Consider the following 26662-nt stretch of genomic DNA (forward strand, 5'->3'; position numbering starts at 1 on the left):
AGATGCTGTTAAATGCATTTAGCACACAGGACAGCCCAGCACAACAAAGAATTATCCAACTCAAGATGCTGAAGGTAAGACAGGCTGCTTTACAATTTGAAATACTAGCCACTCTTCAGGAGTTGGTGAGGTGCATCACACATTGAAACCAGGCCCTTGTTCCAAGGAAGAAAAATGATCATAATAAGAAAAAATATCATAATAAGAGAGCAGATACTTCACATTCTTATGAGTAATAGTTAAGAGCATAACTATTAGGGTCAAACTACCAGGATTTAAGTCTCAGCTGTACTTGTTAATGGCAATAAGATTTGGGGCAAGTGACATAACCAAGCCTCAGTTTCCCCATCTATAAAATGGGAATAATTGGTGGCAGTTCAACTACCAGGTTGTTGTCTAGATTAAATGGAATAATGATGGTTCTAACAGATGTAGCACAGTGCTACATCAGACATTCCACAAACGCCAGCTATCCTTAACTCACTCACTTCCTCATGTGAGAATGAGAGAAGAAAGGATTCCTGCTTTCAGGGCAAGGAAGGAGATGAAGCTGACAGTTTCTAACAGTAGTCCTGAGTCCGGGGTTTTTCCCTACAGCTAGGTCCTTCCTGGACTGAAGTCCTCGCCTGGCCTCTTGCCCAGGTCCTCAGTGTTCCGTGCCTGCGTGTTGGCCCCCAGGGCCCCACAGCCCCAGTGCTTGCGCTCCACACTCACACTAACCTACCTCCCAGCAGAGCTACTGATGTCACAGACCCTAATATGAATCTAATGTAATAGGTTTATTCCACAAACTTCTTTTGAAAACTGTTTGCATTCAACTGAAGTTTTGATACTTTCATTCAAAAGAGGGATTCTGATGGTTGCAGTGAAGGCTGGTTATCATCGTTTGCAGGCACCCCATGCACCGGGATACCAAAGGGACAAGTGACCGGCCAAAATGTTCAGGGGCAGCCTGTCCTCCCCAGGGAGAACACACACAAACACACACACACACACACACACACACAGGGCCTTCCAGTGCATGAGTTTTCTGCTGCTGAAAGGCCAGGCCAAGGAGCCTCTTCTATTACACATCCCTGGGTTTCTTGAGGTCTCTAAATCTGCACAGGAGTGCCCCATGAGAACTTAGCTCCCCCATCAATGAAAGGCTTCATTTATCTAGATTAAAGTAATGTCTTGGGGGGCCTGGGTGGCTCAGTAGGTTAGGTGTCCAGCTCTTGATTTAAGCTGAGGTTATGATCTCATGGTTTGTGGGTTTGAGCCCTGCTTCGGGCTCCGTGCTGATGGTATGGAGCCTACTTGGAATTCTCTCTCCCTTTCTCTCTGGCTCTCCTTCTGTCTCTACCCCCCTTTCTCAAAATATAAAATACAATACAATACAATACAATACAAATGTCTGATGCATAGCAGGTCAAATGTCTGATGCATAGCAGGTGTTCAATAAGTATTTATTGAATCAATGAGCAAACATAGCCTCCAAGAGCCTGGGTTGCTCAGAAAAGTTCAATAGCCTTTCACAGCTATGAGTCTTAGAAGCTTGATGGTTTTTCTTAGCACCACAAGACCTCTCTGTCATCAGAACAAAACTGTATCTTCATGAGGGTAAAGGGAGAAAAGTGTAAGCAACCACTCTGCATATTCAGGGAAGCGCCTGCAGCCCATACTCTGTCCTCACCACCAATCAGGGATGGGTTACAAGGAGGACTGATTTCTGTAGAGAAGGTTGCATGCTTCTAACCTGGAGCAAAAGCTTTAAAAAGAAAATTAAGGGATTGGAAATCCCATGCTTAAGAGTTACAGGAGTCTTTAATGAGGATCTTCAAACAATCTTCCTGACTCTTTACAGAGCTGCATGAAAAAGCCAATTTTAAAGATGAAATCATCATTGGGATATGAAAGAGACCTGCATTTTGCCAACAGATGCAGTTTATTAACACGAGGAGTTCTGTCACACACGTTTAATAACTGCCCCTCACTGGTATGGATGTCAGGAGTTGTCTAGATCATAGATGCTGCCTTTGAAAATGATCAGAAGTTGGGGTGCCTGGGTGGCTCAGTCCGTTAAGTGTCCGGCTTTGGTTCAGGTCATGATCTTGCAGTTGGTGAGTTCAAGTCCTGCATCGGATTCTGTGCTGACAGCTCAGAGACTGGATCCTGCTTCAGATTCTATGCCTCCCTCTCTCTTTCTCTGTCCCTTCTTACTCACACTCTGTCTCTTTCTCTCAAAAATAAATAAACATTAAAAATGATCAAAAGCAAAAGGAGCAGGAGACCCTCATGTGTTTGAGCAGCTGACAACTCTTTCACTTGCCAGCCCCATGCTCTGCAGCGCCTGGCTTCCATGCAGCCCCTGGGGTACCTGGTGAGGAGGACGGCCACGTCATGATGGACGGAGTTAAGGTCACTCTTGGAATTGATGCTCTTCTGCCACTTACAGAAGCTGGACAGTGTCTTCTCTGCATGGTGAACTATTTTCAATCCTTGCTAGAGAAAGAAGAGGAAGAGATTGGCGTGGGTGAGTTTACTGTGCTCAGGGCTCATCACAGAAGCCCTCAGAAGCAGCCAAGTGTGACAAGCTCTAGGCGGGCACCTCAGAGATCTGTCAGGCAGGAATCTGGCAGGGGCCAATTTACTCCCTGATCTAAATACCATTACCCTCTTGATTTTTATCGAAAGAATCTGAAGGGCAGAAGTGCAGGACAGAAATTATCACTGAAACAAGTAGCCCTTGAAGAAAAATTAAAACTGCAGTAGCCAAGACTAAAAGCTATTTGAAGTCACATCTCTAGCAGCTCTCTGCTTCCTAAGCCAATACGATTCCAAAGAGGCATTTTTATTTCTAATCCAACAACAAAACAAGATTTTCATCAAAACCCTTCTTCTTTGCATGAGAACCCCTACAACCTGGGGTTACACTTAATGTGTTTCCATTTTGGTCTCACATCTGCGGATGAAGGGCAGAGGGCAACATGATCTCTCCAGGCTTCTGACCAGTTGAAATCATTGGCTATCTGACAGCAATTAGGATGCTGCAGTGGATGCTCCCAGCCGCAATTTCAAGGGCTGCTGAGTCATCTATTTGAACCATTGTTGCTACTGAGGATGGGAAGAGAGGGCTTGTTCCAAATTAACTGGCTGAACTCGTCAAATGGAGGGGGAGGGATAATCATCTTCACTTGAATTTCTAAAGGAGACTTCCTTTCCCTTGCCCCATTTCTTTGGGGTCTCTATATCAAGCTGCCCCTCCTACAGGATGGATCCTACCTGGAGAATGACTACTTCCATTGTCTACTCTAACCTGAGTCTCTCGTTCTGTCCTCAGTCCAAGAAGTTCAAGGCAATGTCTACACCAGACTATGAACTTGCTTCTCTACTACTCTACATTTTGCTAAGACCCACACCCAAAGCAAACAGGGCTGAGAGGCTTCAGTTGCCTGTTAAAGGCACTTCCAGGTGCCCCCTACCCACCGCGCATACTCATTAGCCACCACAGACCACCTGCCTTTCATAAAAACGCAGAAAGATCATCATCAGACATGAAAACCCACTGAACTGCTTAGCATTATGAATTTAAATAGAAGAAACAGACTTCCTTATTTACTAATCCTCACTGTTCTGTCATCCAGTAGAATGATGTATGGTGGAAGAGGAAGAGGAATTTTGGGGGCCTAGCTGGGTACAGGGGTTACCCTCTTGTTCATCTAGTCAACACTATCAGAAGCCGGGCTCACATCCACCATAAAAAATCAACAAGAGGGGCATAAAGCAGGAATGGAAGGAAAGAAAAAGGAGGCAAAAGAAAGAAAACGGAAGTAAATTAAAAGGGAGAGAGGAAAGAAAGAAAAGAGAGGAAATATTTCTTGATCACTATGTGATCCATGCGCCAGATACGTTCACGTGTATTCTTTCATTTAATTTAATTGCATCTTTTGTCATTATTTCTAAAGAAAGCACTGTTATTTTCATTTTATAAGAGGGAATTAAATTTCAGAGAAGTGAAAAATGAGCTGCAGGTGATTTGAGTCAGATATTGAATCGGAGACTCCAAGAACAAGGGCTCCTGGGTGACCCGTGGTCCCAGTGGGTGGCCAGCCTCATTAGAAGGCTGCCCCATTGCAGCCCCTTCACAAACCAAGGTAGATTATCAGACAAAGCACCAACTATAATTTGATTGCCTTGAGATCTGTTTCCAACCCTTCATTTCTTTGTTTGGTTATGGGCTTTTGTTGTTTTGTGTGAGGGAGGAGGTCTCTGAGTGAATGTTCGTTAATTAAAAAAAAAAAAAAAAAAAAACCATTTAGAATGATTAAAAAAAAAAAAAAAACAACTTAGGCATAAGTCTAACACTACACATGCAGAATCTGTATCCCGAAAATGACAACATGCGGCTGTCTGATGAAAGAGCGGAGCCTCAATGTAAATATCATACCTTATACAAATACTGACTCAGAATGGATCACAGACAGAAATGTAAAATGTAAAACTATAAAACCTTTAGAAAAAAATCATAGGAGAAACTCTCGGAGAACTGGAGCTAGGCAAGGAGTTCATAGATTTGACACCAAGGACACCATACCTAAAAGGGAAAATTGAAAAACTTGACATCACCAAAATTAAAACCTTTTTCTGTGAGAGGAAGCATCGAAGGTAATAAAAAGATGAGCTACAGAATGGAGGGAAATCTTTGTAAGACAAAGGACTTGTACGAAGAAGACATGAAGATCTCTCAAAACTCAACAATAAAGAGATGACAATTAGAAAAAAAAACCATATAGTTTCATTTCCTGAAGAGGATGTATATGAACAAAAAAACACATGAACAAAAAAACACATGAACAAAAAAACACATGAAAAGATGTTCAATGTCATTAGCCATCAGAGAACTGCTAGACACTTCTCCAAAGAGGACATCCAGATGGCCAACAGACATATGAAACGATGCTCAGCATCCCTCCTCATCAGAGAAATACAAATCAAAACCACACTGAGATACCACCTCACGCCGATCAGAGTGGCTAAAATGAGCAAATCAGAGGACGCTAGATGCTGGCGAGGATGTAGAGAAATGGGCACCCTCCTACACTGTTGGTGGGAATGTAAACTGGTACAGCCCCTCTGGAAAACAGTGTGGAGGTTCCTCAAAACATTAACAGTAGAACTCCCCTATGACCCAGCAATAACACTGCTAGAAACTTACCCAAGGGATATAGGAGTGCTGATGCATAGGGGCACATGTACCCCAATGTTCATAGCAGCACTCTCCACAATAGCCAAAACATGGAAAGAGCCTAAGTGTCCATCAATGGACGAATGGATCAAGAAGATGTGGTTTATCTATACAATGGAATACTACATGGCAATGAGAAATGATGGAATCTGGCCATGTGTAGCAACATGGATAGAACTCAAGGGTGTTATGCTGAGTGAAATAAGTCAGGCAGAGAAGGACAGATACCATATGTTTGCATGTATAGGAAGATTAGGAGGAACTTAACGGAGGACCGTGGGGGAGAAGAAGGGGAGAAATGGGGGGCAGAGGGAGGGAGGCAAACTATGAGAGACTCTTGAATGTTGAGAACAAACTGAGGACTGATTGGGGTGGGGGAGAGGGAAAGGGGGGTGATGGGCATGGAGGAGGGCACTTGTGGGGATGAGCACTGGGTGTTATATGGAAACCAACTTGACAATAAACTATTAAAAAAAATAAAACAGAGCACATTTGTGTAAAAGAATAAAGAGAGAGAGAGAGAGAGAACTGCTGGTTAAAAACCACAATGGAGCACCTGGGTGACTCAGTCAGTTAAGCATCTGACTTAGGCTCAGGTCATGATCTCGTAGTTCGTGAGTTCCAGCCCGGCATCAGGCTCTGTGCTGACAGCTCAGAGCCTGGAGCCTGCTTCGGATTCTAAGTCTCCCCCTCTCTCTGCCCCTCCCCAAGCTCATGCTCTGTCTCTCTCTGTCTCTCAGTAATAAATAAATGTAAAAAAAAAACAAAACCCACAATGAGATGTTACTACAGGCTTATCAGAATGAATACAATTAAAGACAGTGGTGGCGCCCAATCAGTGGGGAAGATGTGGAGAAGCTGGCCGCAGGGAACACTGCTGGTGAGAGGGCAAGATGGTACAGCCACTACCGAAGAGAGGTGGGTACGTTCTTTAAAAAACCTAAACAACCGTGCAACCACCACCTGACCCAGCAATTACATTTCTGTACATTTATCCCAGAGAAACAAAGACTTGTGTTCATACAAGATCCTGTAGTAAAATGTTTACAGAACTTCATTCATACTCGAAAAAACTGGAACAACCCAAATATCGCTCAATGAGCGACGCGTTAAACAAACTGGTAAATACCGCAGAACACTACTCAGCGCTGAAATAGAACAAACACTTGAATGCACACAATTTGGATGTATTCTTGAGGGAAATAGGCTGAATGAAAAAAAAATCCAATCTCAAGAGGTTATTTATTCTTTGGTTACATTTACATATTTTTATTACAAATATATTACAATATATTTATATTACAAATGACACAATTATAGAGATAGAGAACAGACTAGTGCTTTCCAGCGGTTAGGTTGGTAGATGGAAGGGAGGTTCAAAAGCATAGCACGAGGGCCCTTTGTAATGAAGCTATTCTGTATTGTGGCAATAGTCACATCCATTTACATGTGTTAAAACTGCATAGAAGTAAATGTACACACACATACACACACACACACACACACACCAATCATTTCTTACAAAACTGATGAAATCCGAATAAGGTAAGGGTTTATATTAATTTCTGGGTTATGATATTATACTAGAGTTATGCAAGATGTTATCACTGGGGGAAGGTGAGTGAAAGATATAAAGGATTTCTCTGTGCTATTTCTTCCAACTGCATGTGAATCTGTAATGATTTCAAAACAAAAATATTTAAGAATATCTTAAAAATAATAACTGCTCTGAATAAAGGCTCAAGGGTTGCAATAGAAAATCTTACAATACACTTTTCAGTATGATTCTATGCGGGTTACTTACTAGGTAATATTATGTGAAATCCCATAGCTTTGAATAAAAGGGAAGCTGTAGTCTTTGAGATGGGTTACAGTGGGTAGGAAGAGTCCACACACCCACACCCCACACACTTCACACACCCGCACCTCACACACTTCACACACCCACGCAAAGGTTCAATTAAGTTCCCTATTTAAATAGCCATAAATATAAGAACTTATTAGGGTTTAGGTGACCACACAAACGGAAGCAGAGGGACGCTGTCTCAAAACATTCTCCTTTGGCTCACAAAATGCTTGGTGGGAGTACCCAGCTCAAAATGGGATACCACCAGATTGGAAAATCTCAATGTTTGCTTTAATATTGTCCTTTTATATGTTGGGTGGACTCACCATTTTGGAAGACTTACATACCCATCCGTGAATGTCTGTTTAAGGAAAAGTGAATGTTTACAAGCCTCCACTCTCCCTGAGCCAAATTCAATGTCAGCAAGGACACATCTTCATTGCCGTGGGGAAAGCAGAGTCATTTTCCAGATGTTGAAGCATAAGCTCTGTTTCCAGTTTTCCCATCGTTACTAAGAGCTCATCTCCCTGAAGGGCCTTAGGTATTATGCATCCAATCGTCTCACTTCAACAGTGAGGAAACGCAGGCCAGAGAGGGGCAGTACCTTAGCCAAGTCACACAGCAGGTGTTGGCAGACTTGGGCTTGGTCCCAGTGGATGATTATTGCTTATTTCTTCTCCTCCAAGTCACACTCCCACCCCTGAGGAGAAGACAAACACAGGAAGAGACCCTCTATTTCTGAGACCCCCCCGCTCCCCATCCTCCTCCTGTTCCCTGACCACTTCCCAGGTTCCTCCCGGGCTCTTCTTCTGTCCTTCTTTTGACACATGCTTATTTCACTCTCAGTCCCAGTCAGATTGTGGACATCACCTGTATTCTGCTGACTCTCAAATCTACATCTAATTCCAAACCTCTCTAAGAATGCCAACTCATGCACCCAAATATCTTGATGGACACCTTCTGGATGGCATCACTCAGCATCCCCCAAACCCTCCCCCAGCAATCTCAACCGGCTATTCTTCCTGCTTCCTCGAAGTTGAACCACCATCAACTTAGTGGTCTAATCTTAGAAACATCAGTGTCCACCTGTTGGTTTCCTCTTCCTCCATATCCTGCTTCCCAGTCTGTCCTCAGGTGCTGTTCAATCTCCCCTCCATCTTTATTCCCAACTGCCCTAGCTGAAACTCTGATTGTTTCATGCCTGAGTTCCTGTTTGCATCATCTCTTAACTGTTCTCCCTCTTTCTTCTTTGTTCTTAAATCCATCCTCCGTGCTGTTGCCAGGCTGATTGAGTCAAAACCAAAGTCTGCCCATACCATGACCCATGGCTCAAGCCCCTTCAAAGTCTGACCTCCAGGAAGCTCGCCCTTCATCTGCAACCTCACAGTTTATGCTCTGGCAGCATTGAGACTACTGATATTATCTCCAATCCCCCACCACCACCGCATGCCATATTCCATGCTCTATTTACCTTGCTTTTTTCAGGCTGTTCCTCTACCTAGAATGCTTCTGTTTTCTCTTACCCCTTCAACCTATTTAATATCCATTCATTCTTTAAGACTCAATTTGAGCATTACCAGGAAGTCTTCCATGATTTCACTTTGGATTAGGTTCCTGCCAGTTCATCTTGCATACATGTGGCTCATAACACTTGCTGTCCTAGGTTAAAATGATCAAATAATGTGCCTGTTTTCCCGCGTAGTTTCTTCAGAACAAGAAATAAGGCTTATTCCTCTACTTATCTTAGGCACTGCACATAGCCTGGCACACAGCAGGTGTACAGACTAAACTGAGGCTATGAGCCATCACCACCACCCCACCCCCACCAAGGATTGGAGAAAAGGTGAAGAATACATCCACAGAGGCAGACAAAAAGTGCAGCTCACATGGGTAAGAGGTCTTGTGGTGAATCAGTAAAGAGGAAAGATCTCCTGTGGATTAGAGAAGTGAAAAGTAAGGGGTCAGAAGTGTAAGAATAGAGCAAAAAAGCATCTGTAATAATAATTTTGGTTCCTTTTGGTAAGAACTGTTGGGAGGCAGTTCTACATGGATCTCTCATATTTCTTCACATCATCTGAGCAAAGGCACCGACAGCTTTTATATCTCCCCAAAGATGTTGTGTAGAAATAGATGTGAGTACAGAGAGAATGTCCCCCTTCAGGGAAGAGGACAGATTTATTTGCCGTCCAGAATAAAAAGGATAGTGGCTCACTCTGGGGCACAAGCCGACAGGTTTGCTCACAACCTCTTTTAAAGGACTGATGTTTCCTTACCATGGGATTCCTCCCTGTGACAAAACCCACTGTGTGCACGGCATCCACCCGGGCTGTCCCTTTCACCTCCATTGAAGGGACAAGAGGGGCAGCTGCAAACACGAAGCTCCTGCCGCCTGCTGTGCTGGGAGTAATAAACTCCTCTATCTCTGACCCAGAAGACTCATGTCTTCTCCCAGCATCGCATCCAGGAAAGCATGGCAGGATAACTGGTGAGCTCACAGGGAGAATAAAATCTAAGATCCTTCATAGTTCTCAACAGGAATGAGGAGAACGGAGAAGAGGTGACCATGGAGTCATGAGAACTATGCTGAGGTTGAACCATCTACACACACGGGTCAGCGTGGTTGTTGAGATTTGCTAGCGGGACTACTGGCCGAGGGAGTAAAGAGAGGAAAAGGAGCTCAAAAGTAGATGTCAGCAAAGGGGATTTTCTTCTCACATTCCAATATTCCTACAAAGCAATTCTGGAATAACCTGGGGGTTAGTCATTGATGAGGAAATAAAACATTAGGACCTAAAGTCTCCGCTTGGTTTCTCCCTACTGCTTTTTTTTTTTTTTAAACAGACAAAACAAGTGCATAGTTAACTAAGTTGCCAATCATTTGCGGCTGGTACCTTGCCCCTGTGTAGAACTTCCACCTACAGTATGTAGCATTTAACACAAGTTCAGTGATGGGGTCGTCGGGATCCCTTACTACTTTTCTACTAAATGTCATGACTCTTCCAGGAGGTTTTAAGTGAGCACAATTTTTCTGTGCTCCCTTGGCCTCTTACTCTCCAAGTCTCATTAGTCCAGGAAACACTCCTTGCGTTTAGTTTCTTGAATACACTTGATCACAGGAGCCCCAAGACACATAATTAGCTATGCCTCAAAACCCCGAGCCCCAAGCATGCCCAAGATGCAGAAGAACTTCAGGAGGTCATACTGGCTCGCTGAATGTGGGGAGACATAAACGTGTTCCATAAAGCATGCTTGCAGTTATTTGTGCTTGTCAACACAAACCTCCATCCATATTAATTTTACCCCCGTTTCCTCTGTAAACAAAAATAGATTTCCCTTTTTGTTCTTTCACTATTTTGTTTTTCTCACCTCATTGTCTCAAATGGGTCCCATTCACTCCCCACTTCCTCTTTCCTACTCATCTGAGTACTCAACCTCATGGGACAGGGAGAAGACATTGAGGAAATCAGCAACAGCTCACAGAAACAGCCCCAAATGGGAGACAGGAAATGAACCTGCGAAATGCAGCTTTTGCTATAAATTGTTCTCTCTCAGTAACTCTCTTTATAATGAAAAAAAAATCTTGTACGATTTCCTTGGGAATTCCTAGGAACAGCTCATGATTCAATGCACAACTTGATTATGTTTGGTCAGCCAGACTTAAGTTTCTAAGAAAAAAGATATGGACAGAGAAGAGAAAATAGTACAAAGTTTTACATGAAAACTAAGGAGTAATTCATCCATCAGAGGAAAAGATTCTTGATTGAAAACGAAGTGATGAGTGTATAAATTCTTTGCCAATATTTTTGACATTTATCCCAAAAGAGCTGTGATTATATAGGTTATTACAGACCTAGAGATCTCTTGGGGACAGGGAAAATCACCAGCCTGAATTCCCAAAGCTAACAGGTCTTTAACTCCAGAGTGTCACAAAAGGGGACCCAACAGAAATTCACTCGGAGACCAAGAGGGAAATTCATTCTCTGTGAAAACAGTCACCATCTCCCTGTCTGTCAGCTCTCCTGCTGCTCCTTCAAGCCAACCTGACACACCCTCGGGCTCACCCCCAATGGCACAGTCACTGCGACCCCTCTGGCCTCATCCCAACTCACTCCCATCCCTGTTTTTAATCTATCCTGTTCTTTTTATTTTTTTTAATGTTTTTTTAAAATTTTATTTCTAGGAGAGAGAGAAAGAGACAGCGTGAGCAGGGGAGGGTCAGAGAGAGAGGGAATCACAGACTCTGAAACAGGCTCCAGGCTCTGAGCTGGCAGTCAGCACAGAGCCCGACGCGGGGCTCGAACCCACGAACTGCGAGATCATGACCTAAGCGAAAGTCGGATCCTTAACCGACTAAGCCACCCAGGCGCCCCTTCTCTATCCTGTTCTTAAAAGAAGTCTCAGTTTACGATCCTAATCTTGTCCTTCAGATTTTGTTTTCCTTCAACAACTCTGCATGGTTTCCTCGTCTGTGAAATGAGCGTAAGAGCAACATAAAGGGTTGAGGTTGGGCCTCCGTGGTCATGATGACAGGAAGAAGAATCACAACAACCAGTATCATTTACTGAGTGGTTTCTGCAGGCCAGATACTATGCTCACTCATGCAAGAATTAACATGTCTGGTTCTCACAGCAATCCTAGGAAGTAGATATAATTATCCCCATTTTACAGAATGAAGAAATAGAGGTACAAATAACCTACCAAAGGTCATACAGCTGGAAAGGGGAGGGACTCATGATAAATCTGATTCTCTCCTTGATGTCAACTGCCCCCAAGAGTTGGAGGGAGGAGAGTAATCCTATCCTTAACCTCTGACCCAAAAGGGGAATCGGGACGCCATCGAATGAATTGGTCTAAAGTGGAAAGGGCTTGAGGCCAGGTCTGTGTCCAAGTTCTTAAGGGAGAATGAAAAGTTCAAAGGATAGGATTAGGGTCATAAAATGACAACGAGAGCTTGGTTCTGGGCTACAGGAAAGCAGGACAGGAATGAGAGCGCATGGGCTCCTATCTGAAGCTACTATGATTTCTTGGCCCACGATGTCTCAGGATGCCTTCCAGCGGATGTTTGAGCACCTCAGTTTCCACTGGTCTGAAATATGACCATTGAGTCTTTGAGGAAGCCACCTTGGTTGCTCCAAATTTAATATGGTGTCAGATCACTCTAGTTTATTCTCAATGCTATGAAAATCCATAGTGGTTTTTACACAGCAGTGAATGACAAACAAAAACTGCACTTTATATATTTAAGCATAGTGTCTCCTGAACCCACCACAGAAAATGAAGCCCCCAAAAGGTGTTAGCTGTCAGATGTGATTAGAATAAGAAAGACACGAGTTGTAGAAAGTCACAATGGAAGACGCGTACCTCAGAGACCCAGTAGTCCCTGACGTGGGAAACAAAGGCAGAGGGAAATGGCAGATAAAATTACATTTCCTTAAGAATAACCTGCAGCCCACTGACAAATACTGGAGGCCGGCAGAGTAAAAGGTACTCCAGCAACTCCCTCCTGTCTTCATGTTAATGCTTTGCTAGAGGGAAAACCACCTTAGCTTGACAATAGCCAGAACCCCAGGATCCTGTGAGTCTTCTTTAATATATGAGAATCTCACCGGAAACTTCCCCTGGACTTTACCTCCCCCGGCTCCCAAATATATAACCAGGGTATCCACAGGGTCCAGAGCAGCTCTTTCTGCCCAGGCATCCTGTCCCCATGCTTTAATAAAAGCACCTTTTCGCACCAAAGACATCTTCAAGAATTCTTTCTTGGCCATCAGCTCCAGACCCCACGAACCCCACTATCACCCACAAACATCATCGGTCCCCACCTCATATCACTATCCACAGAGCCCTAGTACCAGCTCTCTAATGCCTTTCTTTCCATTTCATCTCTTAGTTTGGAACCATCCAGAAGCTCCCACAGAATTTGATCCAAATCCCTTTATGTGGGCTCTATCCCTGACCAGGCTTGTCATAACAGTGGTTGAGCCTCACCTTTGTCCTGACAGCTGATTTCATGTGCTCACTCTTTCCCTTACCTATTACATACCCATAGGGCTAGATGGTGAGCAACACCAGACCCAGCCTCTGCCTTTAAGTCTTAAATACTAAAGAAAGGAAGAGCATCAATCAAATAGACGTAAAATCACAACTGTGATATGAGCTATAAAGGAGAAATAGATGGCACTGTGAAAATATATAATTGAATCTTGCTAGGCATGGAGATCAGGGAAGGCTTCCTCAGTGAACTGATCCTTGAGCTGATATCTGAAGGATTAAGGTGTCAACTAAGTGAAGACAGGAAGGAAGACAGTCCAGGCCACAACAAGACCATTGGCAGGAGAACCATGAGGGGAAAAAATACTGCTCTATCCCCAAAGCAAGGGGGGGGGGGGCATGGTAAGAGATGAGAGAGGGAATCCTAAAAGTACTGTATGGCTTTAAACCAGGGGTGGGGGGTGGAGAATGGGTGCCAGGGAAGTGGGTATGATTGGATTACCATTTTTCTTAATGTTTATTTATTTTTGAGAGAGAGAGAGAGAGAGAGAGAGAACAAGCGGGGAAGGGGCAGAGAGAGAGGGAGACACAGAATCCAAATCAGGCTCCAGGCTCTGAGCTGTCAGCACAGAGCCTGAAGTGGGACTCAAACACACAAACCATGAGATCATGACCTGAGCTGAAGTAATACACTTAATGGATTGAGCCACCAAGACACCCCAGATTACCATTCTGAGATCATCCTGGCTGCAATGAGAAAATAATATTGAAAGGAATCCAAGTAGACCAAAGTAAACACCGGTGTAGCCCAAGAAAGAGATAACTGTATCTTGAATTAAAGTAATAGAAATGGAGCAAATCAGACAAAATTGGCAACCCCTAATGATGGACTGGATATGAAGGGTGGGAGAAGGACATGACATGGATGTCGTCAGGATCCCTGGCTTCCACACCTGGAAGGGTGATGATGTCAGCAGAGAGACAGGGAACAAACCTGTTGCATAGAAGTGAGCAGGTTGTGACCGGCTATTCTCTCTCTCCTGCCCCATGCACAGCCCTCTGCCTCTCTCTTTTTGTTAACAGCAAGGTTTTTTAGGCTCCCACTTTGGGGTTCATTATCAATGTTCACAGTGATGAGTCCTCATGTGTAAAGTGCTAGTGTAAGTGCTCAAGCTACAAACCACACAGGTCCCTCTACCTGGAATGTCCTTCCTCACTGGTTAATTCCTTCTCATCCTCTAAGGATGCTTAGCCTTCCCTGTCCAGGGTGCTCTTTTACTCTTTCTTATACTCATGACAATCTCAATTTGAAAATTTATTTTGTGCTTTTGTGCATTAGACTCTAAGCTTCTCAGAATCAGGAAATGATACTTATATTTGCATTTGTATCCATATGCAGTTCATACAGTTAACTCTCTTTTGATTCACAGATGGAAAAAAACGGGATGGAACAATGATGTCACTTCACTTTTGAAGAGTTACCTGCTGGGTGAATGCAAAGTCAAACAGAAACTCAGGTCTCCTTGCTCAGAGGAGGTGGGCCCTTCCAATAGCTCACACTGTACTTTCTGCCTCTGGCTGCTGCCCTGATGTCAGTTAAGGCTGGAATCATTGTTTGTTGTGGTTGGGGCTGATCATTAGTCAAAGATTTGAAAAATAGCTTGAGCCACTATCTGGGCATCAAGGAAATGAGAATGGCAAATTACAACTCTTCAATGAACCAGCAATTCTACTGTCAAATTATGAACCTTGTATTACTTGGAGATTCTAAAACAGCTTGAATGAGGAAGATACTTGGCAAGTAAAAGGAAGAAAGCCATGGATTTCTTGCAGCAAATCATTTGTGTCTCTGCTCTTGCAAAATGAGGACAGGAAGAAAAACAATGTAATGGCGATGGAGTCAGAGAGCAGCCAATCAAATTCTTACAAAGGATTCTGTAAGGGTTACTTTTAGGCAACTATGAACAATGGAACCATGAGTAAGTTAGAGGGGCCCACAGTTACCCCCAATTCCTTAGGTGAATACAAACAGGCCCATTAGGCAACCCACCTCAAAATACTCATAAGCCCTAGAGGACCAATGGGTCATCGGTACCTATCTGGTTACTTACACCAGGACACAGACACCAAAAAAAGAAAATTACATATGTTCCCACACTTCTTCACCTTCCCCCTTAACTACAGCCCCCCCCCCCCCCACAAACACACAGCTGCCTTAAGGCACACAATCTCTCTCTTGCTGTCCTGCCCACTGCTCCCTTGTGGTGTATTCAATAAACTTCTATCTCATTTGTTCTGCCTAGTGAATTCTTCCACTTCCCGCACCTTAGGCATCCAGATTATGGGGTCACCCCACATCCAATCAGGAGACCTCCACAGCCTCCAAGTGGCATTGTTTCCTGGGGACAGAGAGATGTGGAGTTGTAAAGGCCTGATCCATCATGGAAGCCACAATTTGAGGTCTGACTAGCACTGCCACAGGGACTGCTTCAGGGAAAGGTTTTTTTCCTTTAGCATTCAGAAGAAACTTCTCTCTCTCTCTTTTTTTTTTTTTTTGGTCTGAAAACCCTAAACTTCTACATATTCTGCAGCTAGCAGGCATATACGCTAGACCATTACACAATAGTGAAATTTTGTCTTCCAAAGTATCGGAGAGTAATTTTTACAAAGTTAAAAATGTAATTCTCATATAAATATATAGTAAGCATGCTAGGAATGTATTTAACTCATTAATAAGAAGATAGACGAGGTGTCCAAGTTGGTTCAAAGGCAGATACAGGAAAAGTGATGCCACTATAGTTGGTGAAACTATAAAGAAAGAATGCTGGAATATGATTGCTAAATTAGATACAAAATCAGTTAATGTTCCAGAGACCCATAAAACCACAACTTTCAGGTTCTCTTCTCTGCTGGACACAAATTGTCTTCACCTCTACCAGACAAAAGCCATTTGTAATTTACTTTCTTGGTCTTAATCAATAGTAAATAATAATCAAGGTTACATTCTCATAAAATCAGAGAAGTCATGTTAGATGTTGAAAGAATACATTGCTTTTGTTTTGCTTGAGTTCTAAATAATGGATAAATTTTCATAACAAAAGGTACAAGCGAAGGGAAATAATACATCCATCAATATTCAGAGATACCAAAGTATGCCTCGAGTGATTAGGAAAGTGAGGGGTAGTAGGGGAGAGAAAAAGGAAAATGGATAGAAAAAGGAAAACGGATCCAGGCTCCAGAAACTATTGTTTTTTAAATCTTCTAACTGACTGGGGAGGCCAGAAAACCATCAATCCTGCCTTGAGCATTTTGACCTCAGATCTCTCACTGAGGGAGAATTGAATGATGCCATTGTTCACATATTTCAGCCACTGGGTAAGGTCTGTGGATTGCAAAGACATTTCATCAAGTTGGTTGGTTCATTAACTCGTTTAGTTTCACTTCATTCTTTCATTTATTTGTTAGGTGCTGGGGAGACAGCCAAGAATAAAGAAAGGATTCATATTCTGATAGTGGCTAAGATAAACAAGAAAAGAGTAAACAAAGATACAAAATATTAATGAATTGTGAGAGTAGTATCAGGAAAGGAAGCAAACTTCATTCGGTGATGGAGAAGAGCAAGTAGGGTTGTCTTTGAGTAGGTTGGCCACTGACATTTCTCTAGAGAGAGGCAGCATGTAAACAGAGGTCTGACAGGTCAGAAAGTTCCTGCCATCCCTCAGCAGGGCCAAGGAAGGGGTAACCATAAGTGCACAAGCCATGCGGCTGAAGAGGGCCTTGTGTGTTCCAGAACCTATCTGAAGCCCAGGGTGTTCAAGGGTGGGAAACAGGCAGAGAGTGACATATGGACAGACAAGTGGATGGAGGCATGGTCATGAAAATCTCTGCAGGATTTAGCAGAAATTTTTTATTTTGTTCTAAAAACAACAAAAAGCTATTTAACGGTTTTGTGCAGTGGAGCAACTCAGATTTGTATTTAAGATTCTCACCTTAACTGCTACATAGAAAATGGATAATGGAAGGCAAGTCTCAAAATAGGAAGACCATTTGGGAATTCACTGCAATAAGATACAATAAGACCTAAAGCAACATAATGACTGTAGAAAGGATGAACACTGGGTGAATCTGAGATGTATTTTGAAGGTAGCATTGTGAGCCTTGCTGTTGAATGTAGAAGAGAAGAAAGGGAGGATTCAAGACTCCTAGGCCTATGCTAAGGTGCAGTAGCAAAATTTACTCAAATGGGTAACACAGAGGGTTGGAGAATGGGGTGAGGGAGAGGCGGAACTGAGATGATCGGGGCAAGGAAGAATCAAGAATTCCACTGTGGACTTACTAAGTTTGCAAGGACTATGATACATCCAGGGTGAGATGTGCCTCCAGGAGGCAACTGGATGTGAGACTGGAGCTCAAGTAAGAGGTCTGGGTTTGAATTATCAATCGAAAGTCTCTGTATGTAGAAGACAAGTACGTCTCTGATAACAGATGACATTTCCAAGGGTAAAAGTGCAGAGAGACAAGAAAGTCCAGAGTAGAAGGACATGCATTAATTATGCAAGAGGTAAATAAACAGTATAAAGGGTTCAACATTTCCATGTTGCTCCCAACTTTTACTGAAACCATGTAACCACTTCATGATTTAGTCTTTTTCACTGTGGAGCACTCTAAGCCACTGCTGCAAATCTAAGTTGTGTATTACTAGATGAAATGACTGTCAGGTGATTCCAACGATGTATGTCTCAGAAACATTCTCCATCTCCCACTCGACAGCTCCAAATCCGCAAGAAAATAATACAGAAATATTATTTTCCTTCTCAGTGGGCTTCTAAATACCTTTTGGTGCCTACTTTCTGGTCTCTTAAGAGCCCTCCTGGAAAAAAAAAGGTAGGGAGGGTTAGGATGCAAGTCAGAAGAGTGGAGAAGCTATTCCTTACCTCTTCTTCTTCGAGTAGAATGAGCCGAACCACAACAATGTGAATTGCATTGCCAATACTTGGATTGTGGAATAACCCAGTGACCTAGAGTCAGAAATGGAAAACCATTAGCTCACATGAGTAGATAATAGATAAAGTCCAGAAGACAGGGAAAATAGCAGTGTGATGCACTTAAAATAAATGTTATTTAACAGCTTAGGAATTTTGGGGGGAGTGCAACCAAGAGTGAGAGAGGCCCTTGGCCCAATACACATTCTGATACTTAATGGCAACCGATAGCAACCGTTCCGTGGTGACTGACTAGCTGTGTGCTAACGGGACTGGTGCCTTTCTTCTCTTTGACCCTTTCCCTGACCCATCGTCTTTCTCTATTATATTATCAGTTCCTGAGGCAAATACCTGTCCGGTCTCCCCAGGACTAACACTCTCTCTAATACTTTCTCAGGGAAGGCAGAAACACCAAGGGTGCAAAAGGGAAGTTTGGAATTGGGGGGCGGGGGTCATTAACTTAATTCCAATTCTAATTCTAACTACCTTGAGGAAAGCATGTTCTAATTCTTTGCCTCAGTTTACTTATCTGTGCACTGACATAAATTGGTAGATAAACTCATATTAAAGGATTGAGTCACTTGAGAAATACCTAAGTAGAAAATATATGACAAATTCCTCCCTCACTTAGGCAGGGAGTAGATTCATATATATGTACATATATATCCATATATATGTGTGTATATATACACACACACACACACACACACACACATATATATATATATACACACACATATATATGGAAAGAACAAAAAAGGTCTCTCTTATTTTAGGACGGTAGAGCATATCTAATGACGCCTGTTCACCAGCTGCCTCTCCCCACCCCACGGTCTGACATACCATGTTCATGATGGTGAGGATATAGGACTCCACATTGTCACTACCATGATACTCAATCATCTTCGTGTCAGCCACCACCAGCGTCTCCACCCATCGCTCTTTGCTGATGGAACGCTGAGAACGCCCTCTGCTGGGCCAGTGGTTCCTCTCCCACTTTTCTCGCTGTTGTTCTACTGTCTGGGAGGCGGCAGGACTGTCTAAACATGAAGGAGAAGACAGCGGGCTAACTCTATGTATCTCTCATATATTACTCACTTCCGCTTAGTGTAACTTGTGTTTATGTAGGAATGCTATGTTCTTATATACATGACTGGAATGGAGAAAAAGACCAATTTAAATGATTAGGACCATGATAACTGAAATTTGCATCTTTTTTAAAAGTTTATTTTGAGAGAGAAAGAAATCAGCAAGGGAGGGGCAGAGACACACACACACACACACACACACACACACACACACACACAGGATCAGAAGCAGGCTCTGTACTGACAGCAGAGAGCCCAGTGTGAGGCTCAGACTCACAAATCAGCCAAGATCATGACCTGAGCCAAAGTGGGCTGCTTAAATGACTGAGCCACCCAGGCACCCCTGAAATTTGCATCCCATAGAAAGGTTCAAAAGTACTTCTTTGAAATAATTATTACCTATTTCATCAAATAGATACCTCACTATTAAAAAGATGTTATAATAAAAAATAAGAACTTTTTCTTCTTCTCTTCCTCCTCTAAACTTGTCAGGGCCTACTATGTGTAAGGCAGGGCATTAGGTTTTATTTATTTATTTTTTTAAAATGTTTTTTATTTTATTTCTAGGAGAGAGAGAGAGAGAGAGAGACAGCGTGAGCAGGGGAGTGTCAGAGAGAGAAGGAGTCACAGACTCCAAAACAGGCTCCAGGCTCTGAGCTGGCAGTCAGCACAGAGCCCGACGCGGGGCTCGAACCCACGAACCGCGAGATCATGACCTAAGCGAAAGTCGGACGCTTAACCGACTAAGCCACCCAGGCGCCCCCAGGGCATTAGGTTTTAAAACACCAAGTTGTTTATCCTCATGAAGATTTGAGGGACATATGTCTATCTATGTTTTGCAAATGTGGGAATTAATGTTCAAAATGACTGGTTCACTAATTTCCCCAAAATCACATAGCCCATGAAGTCTGGAAGATCCAGGGTTTTCTATGCCCTAAAATCATGCATGGTTCATATACACCACACTGTCTCCCACAGAGTAAATGTGCATACAACTGGAGACCATGAGAGCTAGAAAAGCTGCATATACTTCAAGAAGGTATAAAGGTCGAGGTGATTACCCTGGTTTGCTATGTAAGCCTTCCTGGTTCCTCAGTTTCACTATCTATGTCAAGTTGGAACATACTGAGTAATATTCACCAAAAAACAAACAAACAAAAATAATAAGTAACATAATTGTAGGTCCAAATAATTTCAGATTCACTTATTGTGAGCTTTACTTGAAAATAATAAAGCTGTACTAGGTATAACTTTTGGAAAATAACCCAGGATTGTGTTAGCCTTGAAGGGAAGTCTTATGAAGGTTTGTGAACCAGAAGATGGTTGACCTCCCATCTGCCCGAGGTAGAACAACTTTCTATTTTCCTTCACCTACTTTGCACAGATAAGTATGTCTTTCCCAAGAAATCACTAGAGATATTATCAATGGGTTATAACTCTGCATCCTTACTACCCACCCTGTCTGTCACCTTCTTTTTGAGGATGGGAACATTTCAAACAATGTTTCCAAATCTCTCTGTGCAAGCCAGGGAGCTAGCCATACTTGAGTGCACACGGGGTCTGTGTTCTGGAAGGGGTGTTAGCAGACCAAGCCAAGTAAAAGAATCCTATCAACCCGGTTAGGTGTGATCTCCTTCTCTCAATCCCTCTTGTCCTTGCCATGTGGGGTGGGGAATGTTCTCCAAACTGCAAGGATGCCCAGTGCTCTCCATGACCTTATGTATCTGGGCGACCAGCTATACATGTCTTCACCCAGTGCCCTCACAAAGTCTATGGTACTTGGTACCACTTCCTCACTTGCTCTTGTAGGCTCATCACCCACCCCCTCAGTGGGGGGTCCCCTTGCAGAGGTTTCTGCTGGCACAGAGTGTGCATTGTGCAGCCCAGGCATTAAAGCAGGACCTCCCGTGTCCCAGGCTCCAGCTGTGGACACATCTCCTCTCAGCCCCCAGTGTCTACGGTTCGGAGCTGGCAGGAGGCTGGCATGCATAAGGCGCTGGTAAGATAAGGGTGATTTCTCGGCTTCTCCCCATCTTTGCTTTTCTTCTGTCTTTGCCTTTACTCCCCCTCTCTTCCACCTTTTATCTCCCCAATAATGAGCAACAGAGTTTAAAGAAGAAAGAAAAAAGATACCTTTAAAGCCCATCAAGTTATTTTCATTTTTCATTTCATTTCATTTTTCCAGCAAACAGTCCAGTGAGTTCTCAGTAAATGGGCAAGTAGGAGGAAATGTGGAAATGAGAGATGCAGGCTGGTAAAGACTTTTTGATTAAATGTATCGATTTAGCATTTTCAACAAGACCTACGCTAAGCACTTGCTAAAGGCCTGTGCCAATGCAAATGTCTTCGGGTTTCAAATAATCCCCAAGGAGAGAGGTATCTGTCCTCTTATCGGAAGTGCCAGAGCTTTGCGGGAGTGGTGGTGGTGGGATTCAACCTGAAGCCTGATGGGGCTGAGCTGGACTCTCAGAGAATCGTATATGCCCAGGCTGACTGTGTTGGGCCCTCATGAAGTCATCCCCGACTAAACAGAAGAAATGCTTGCACTCAAGAACCTCAGACTGTACGAGAAGCCATCGTACACACCTATCTTCAAGGCCTGGTGACAAAGCCAGACAGTTCTTTAGGGGCAGGTGAGGTGCCAACAATTCTGGGAAGCCCCCTGACCTTGCCACCCCCAAATATACACATACTTAGTCAGCTCAGGGTGCCGTAACAAAGTATCGTGGCCTAAATGACAGAAATGTATCTTCTTCCAGTCCGGGAAGCTGGAAGTCCAAGATCAGATGGCCGGCAAGGTCAGGCTCCGGCGAGAGCTCTCTTCCTGGCTTACAGGTGGTCACCCTCCCACTATCTGCTGAGACGGTTTTTCCTCAGTGTGTGCGTGTGGACAGACCTCTTTCTCAACCCCTTCTTATAAGGCACCAATCGTGTTGAATTAGGACCTCACCCTTATGACTTCATTTAACCTTAGTAACCTCCTAAAAGCCCTGTGTCTGAATACAGTCACATAGGGCAGGCGGGGGATTAGGGCTTCAACATGGGAAATTTGGGAAGACACAATTCCATCCATACTCCACACATACGTTATTCAGAGATCCCTCTTCTGGGCAGGCCTCATACCGAGAACTTTCCACACTGCTGTAGTTTCCTGCTCCTCGAGGAGCTGTTCAATTTTTTTCTTTTAAAAAAGTTCTTTAATAAAATGGATAAAAATGAATATTTAAGAATTCTCTTACCTTGAATTATTTTCTTTATCCACCCTCAAAGAAAATACAAAATTATCAACATCCACACACACAGACACTCAAAACTATAGTGACATTCTCTACACAGGACTACACTAGAGCTTAAATTGTTGAAAAATCAAGACAGTTCTAAGAAGTGATTGCAGGGATGATTTTTTTCTTCAAAAAACAGCTGACAGATAGTAAAGCAATTTAGGTAAAATTATTTTCCAAGGTTGTCAAAATGTTCTTTTTGTGTGTGTGTGTGTGTCAAAAGGTTCCTGAAGTTCACATTTCAACTAAAAGAAGAGAGGCTCTCAACAGAGCCTGACCTTGATGGCTCTGTCAAGGGCCAGAAGGACATCTCCTTTAGCTTTATAACTGGAGCCTAATACCATGCCTTGCAAACACTGGAACCCAATAAATGTTTGATATATGGGTGAAGGAAAAACTGAAGATGATCAGAAACAATTTATGAATCACAAATACTGAAGACCTGCAAGAGTTATCTACTTCTCTCTATGGGATGACTTGTTTCTTTCTGTTTTTTAAATATAATTTATTGTCATATTGGTTTTTATACAACATGGGATGACTTGTTCCAATTAAAGAATTCTCCACACTGAGCCTGTGAAGTGTTTGTCTGAAGGGGAGAAATCTAGCCAAATGGGCAGTTTATGGCAGGACAATTTCCAGTCTTGACACAGGACTGACTTTCCCAAACCAGAAGCTAAGGAAGTACAGATATCCACACAGTATCTGCTGAGGAGTGCAGGTCACCCTGTGAGCTAACAGAGTAGAGGGCCTGGAGACCTCTGGGAAACACAAATAATTGACTTCTTTTTCCTTTCCCCAACCCCCAAGTTCTTTAGGCAGCTCTTCACAAAGCTCTGTCTCATTTAGAGCTTTTCCCCCCTTCATAGTTTATTGTCAAGTTGGTTTCCATATAACACCCAGTGCTTATCCCAACAAGTGCCCTCCTCCATGCTCATCATCCTCCTTCCCCTCTCCCCCACCACCATCGGCCCTCAGTTTGTTCTTAGCATTCAAGAGTCTCTCATGGTTTGCCTCCCTCCCTCTTCCCAACTATTTTTCCCCTTCTCCTCCCCATGGTCCTCTGTTAAGTTTCTCCTAATCCACCTATACGTGCAAACATATGGTATCTGTCCTTCTCTGCCTGACTTATTTCGCTCAGCATAACACCCTCAAGTTCCATTCACGTTGCTACAAATGGCCAGATTTCATTCTTTTTCATTGCCATGTAGTATTCCACTATAGAGCTTTCTTGGGTAGCAGAGCCCATCTGTCAGACTCAGGGTCACCAGGCCAGCTGCAGGAGTGTATGGACCATGAGCAAGTTGCAGGGAGATGGCTCAAGTCTTCCCAGGGAGTAAGGAAAGTGAACACAGAGAGCAGAAGACTCAGGAAATTATAAAGTTTCCTGGACTCTAACGGATGTTTTTTAGCATGCCAAAAGCTTCTAGCATGGGCAATGAAACCAGCTCTTGCACTGAGGGCCTTGCTCAATGTTCTGCCTCCTACCCTGACTCAGCACTTCCCTCATCTCAATTCTCTTTTGCTGCCCCCTGCACAGATTTTTCTTAGAGAAGGAGGATTTCCACCTGGCCTATGAAGGATTACTTACCACTAACTGGAACCTGGCCATTAACTGCACGGACTGGCAGATTTGAGGCTGAGCATCCCCCAAGAAGATCCTCTCAAGTTAATCTTCTCCAGGACATACCCTACAGCTTCTACACTCCCATCTCCCTGCCAGCAGCAGGAGTGAGGTTTCTGAAGCACAACGACTCAAAAACAACACAGATGCAGCCAGCCAGCTGTGATGGGATGCCAAGCAAGAGCGTGGTCTGTGATAAACACTTCTTTATTTGGTCATTTACGAGTTAGTTCTCAATAATCATAGGAGATAAGTCTTATTATTGCTAGTTTAAAATAAGAAACATGAGATTCAGAGAAGTTATGCAATTTGTTCAAAGTCTTACTGCTCATAAGCAGCAGACCAGCATTTTGGATGAGTGGGTCTGAATCTCATGCAGATTGGTGGTGTGGGGGTAGGGGTTATGTTCTCGGGAAAGCACAATGTGCAGAGTAGAAACGATTAGCTCAAGGCAGTCAACCTAGCAGAGAAGCTGGACCAGGCAGCAGCTGGCCCCAAGCTCCACGTCCCTACTAGTCCCAAGCAATGCTGGAAGGAAATTTGTCTAGAGGAACCTCAATAGGTAATACGTGATCTTTTGAAACTGGCTCTCTGGGGACAATGTCTCATTTCTCTTGTATAATCTAGACACATGCTACTTAGAGAAGATGTCTTGGACCCAGAGTTGGTGGCTAGAGAAATGGCCCTGGGAAAAAAGAAGAGCATCTGAAGTCTGATAGGACCTAGAAAGCTTCTGTTCAGGCCCACCATTGACAATTGTTCACTTCCCATCTGTATGAGCCTGGACCGAACCACTTCTGCATTGAGCCTCTTGTAAGTCCCATGGCTTTGGACAGGTATTCTCATCTCTGCCCGCCCCCCCACCTTCCATGTAATGAAGCCAGACATCAAGATAGAAGACAGGCAACAGAAAGAGTCTGAGTTCCTGATGATTGTGCAGTACCACATCAACATTGGACATTGCATCTCCAAATTTCATTTATGTGAGAGAAAAGTAAAAGTTTATTTTTCAGCTAGAATGGAAGAGGGCTATTTTGTCTGTTTTGTTCACTCTTCTATCCCCAGCACCTAGACTGTTCTTTGTAGGCAATAGCAATATTTCAAACAAATATATCCTCTTTGGGGTTTTCTGACACACATAAACTTATAATCCTGAAGGATATGAGGACTTAAGCACCCTCTCCATGTTTGTAAGCACTATCTCTTCTTATCCTTAACCCTCCAGGGGTGGGTTGCTTTCCTCTCCAAGTGGCAGAATTTGATTCATCTCCTCAGATCGGTAAGTTGGTTAAGGGTAAATAAACAGAGGGTTCTCTTTTAATGCCTCCACTGTATAAATAGCAGGAATGACTGGCCACCCCAAATGGCTTCCAGAAATAGCATGTTCAGAAAGGCTACATGCCCACTCGTGTTCTGGAGAAAACAATGGCTGTGAGTCTCCTGTATGGTCTTCTTTACAGATCTGAATGTACCAAGGTTTCATGGAAAGACAAAGAAAACACTATTCATAGTTGGGAACCTCAATTCTTATGTACTTTTAAATGAAGCAAGAAAATTTTTGGTGATACCTACTGGGCTGACTATCAGTACTCTCCCCAGTCATCAAAGGCTGAGTGTGTCTGTTAGAAAGAAACCTAACAGTCAGCTCCTTTCCTGTTGCTGTCCCTGTAGCCCACACATAACTGCTTGGTATTTCATTTCACCAACTTGATTCCAGGGCATAGATCTAAGCTCTTCTGTACCCCCAGAGTCCCTGAGAAAATGGATATTCTGAGTAACAAATGTTAACTTGGCAAGACAGCAAGTAGTCAAGAGCAAAGAAACCTTTGAGCACACTAATCAGAGAGCTATATCACAGAGACCAGAGAAGCCATCTGCCCTATCTTTGAGCAGACACCAAAAGAACAATGCTACCCTGAAGACAACATATTTACATATGGTCATACTGACACACTTATGGGTATATTATATGCATACATACATAATGGGTGTATTTACATACGCTACTTAATGCTTAATTTCACACCAATACAACTTCTTCCATGACAGTTTATTATAAGTATGATATTTGTATTCATATAGGTTTATTTATTTGTGGGGCTGGGGTGCTATACAGAGCATTAAACAAAACAAAACAAAAAAAAAGTGTTCACATTTTAGTGAACCTAATCTGAATTTCATCATTCATTCATTCCAGCTTCTATACTTTTCTCAACATATTTACTCATCTCCAACCCCCAGTCCCTAAAGTGGTTGCTAACAACAAATGCGCGCACGTCAAAATCGGGCATGTTTTGTTTCCTAAAGGGAATGCTATTCCGGAGGAAGGTTTCCTCTTGCTCCTAAGGGACCAGGGAAACCACAAAGTAACAAGGCATTTCCATTTCAGCTCTCCAATTTCTTGAAAGCTCAGGACAGAAAGAGGAATTTGGGGTAATTTTTTTCTTTTATCCACTTTATTGTGTTTTCTACGTTATTTTTATAGTAAGAAAAATAAACTTTAAAAATGTGAAGACCCTTTACTTTGATTTTCTTCACATGTAAGTCTTAATAGCAGCATTTTTCTGAGTTCTTTATCCAATTCTCTTGCTAATGTTTGCCCCTTTAACCGAGTAACCAGAAG

At 43.1% G+C, this 26662-nt stretch overlaps 1 protein-coding gene across 2 annotated transcripts in view; it reads right to left on the bottom strand.

Moving 5' to 3' along the window:
• ADAMTS12 (ADAM metallopeptidase with thrombospondin type 1 motif 12) overlaps positions 1 to 26662 on the bottom strand; it is a 301553-nt gene that overhangs the window by 119116 nt on the left and 155775 nt on the right. For both annotated transcript variants that reach the window (XM_039248274.1, XM_039248273.1), the window contains exons 4-6: positions 18890 to 19086; positions 17999 to 18082; positions 2360 to 2484 (exon numbers count right to left, since the gene is read on the bottom strand). In XM_039248274.1, coding sequence (XP_039104205.1) covers positions 2360 to 2484; positions 17999 to 18082; positions 18890 to 19086 — 406 coding nt within the window. The remainder of the gene's footprint in view (positions 1 to 2359; positions 2485 to 17998; positions 18083 to 18889; positions 19087 to 26662) is intronic.

This window comes from Hyaena hyaena, unplaced genomic scaffold, assembly GCF_003009895.1.
Source record: "Hyaena hyaena isolate Hyena2069 unplaced genomic scaffold, ASM300989v1 scaffold_310, whole genome shotgun sequence".
Taxonomy (NCBI): Eukaryota; Metazoa; Chordata; class Mammalia; order Carnivora; family Hyaenidae; genus Hyaena; species Hyaena hyaena.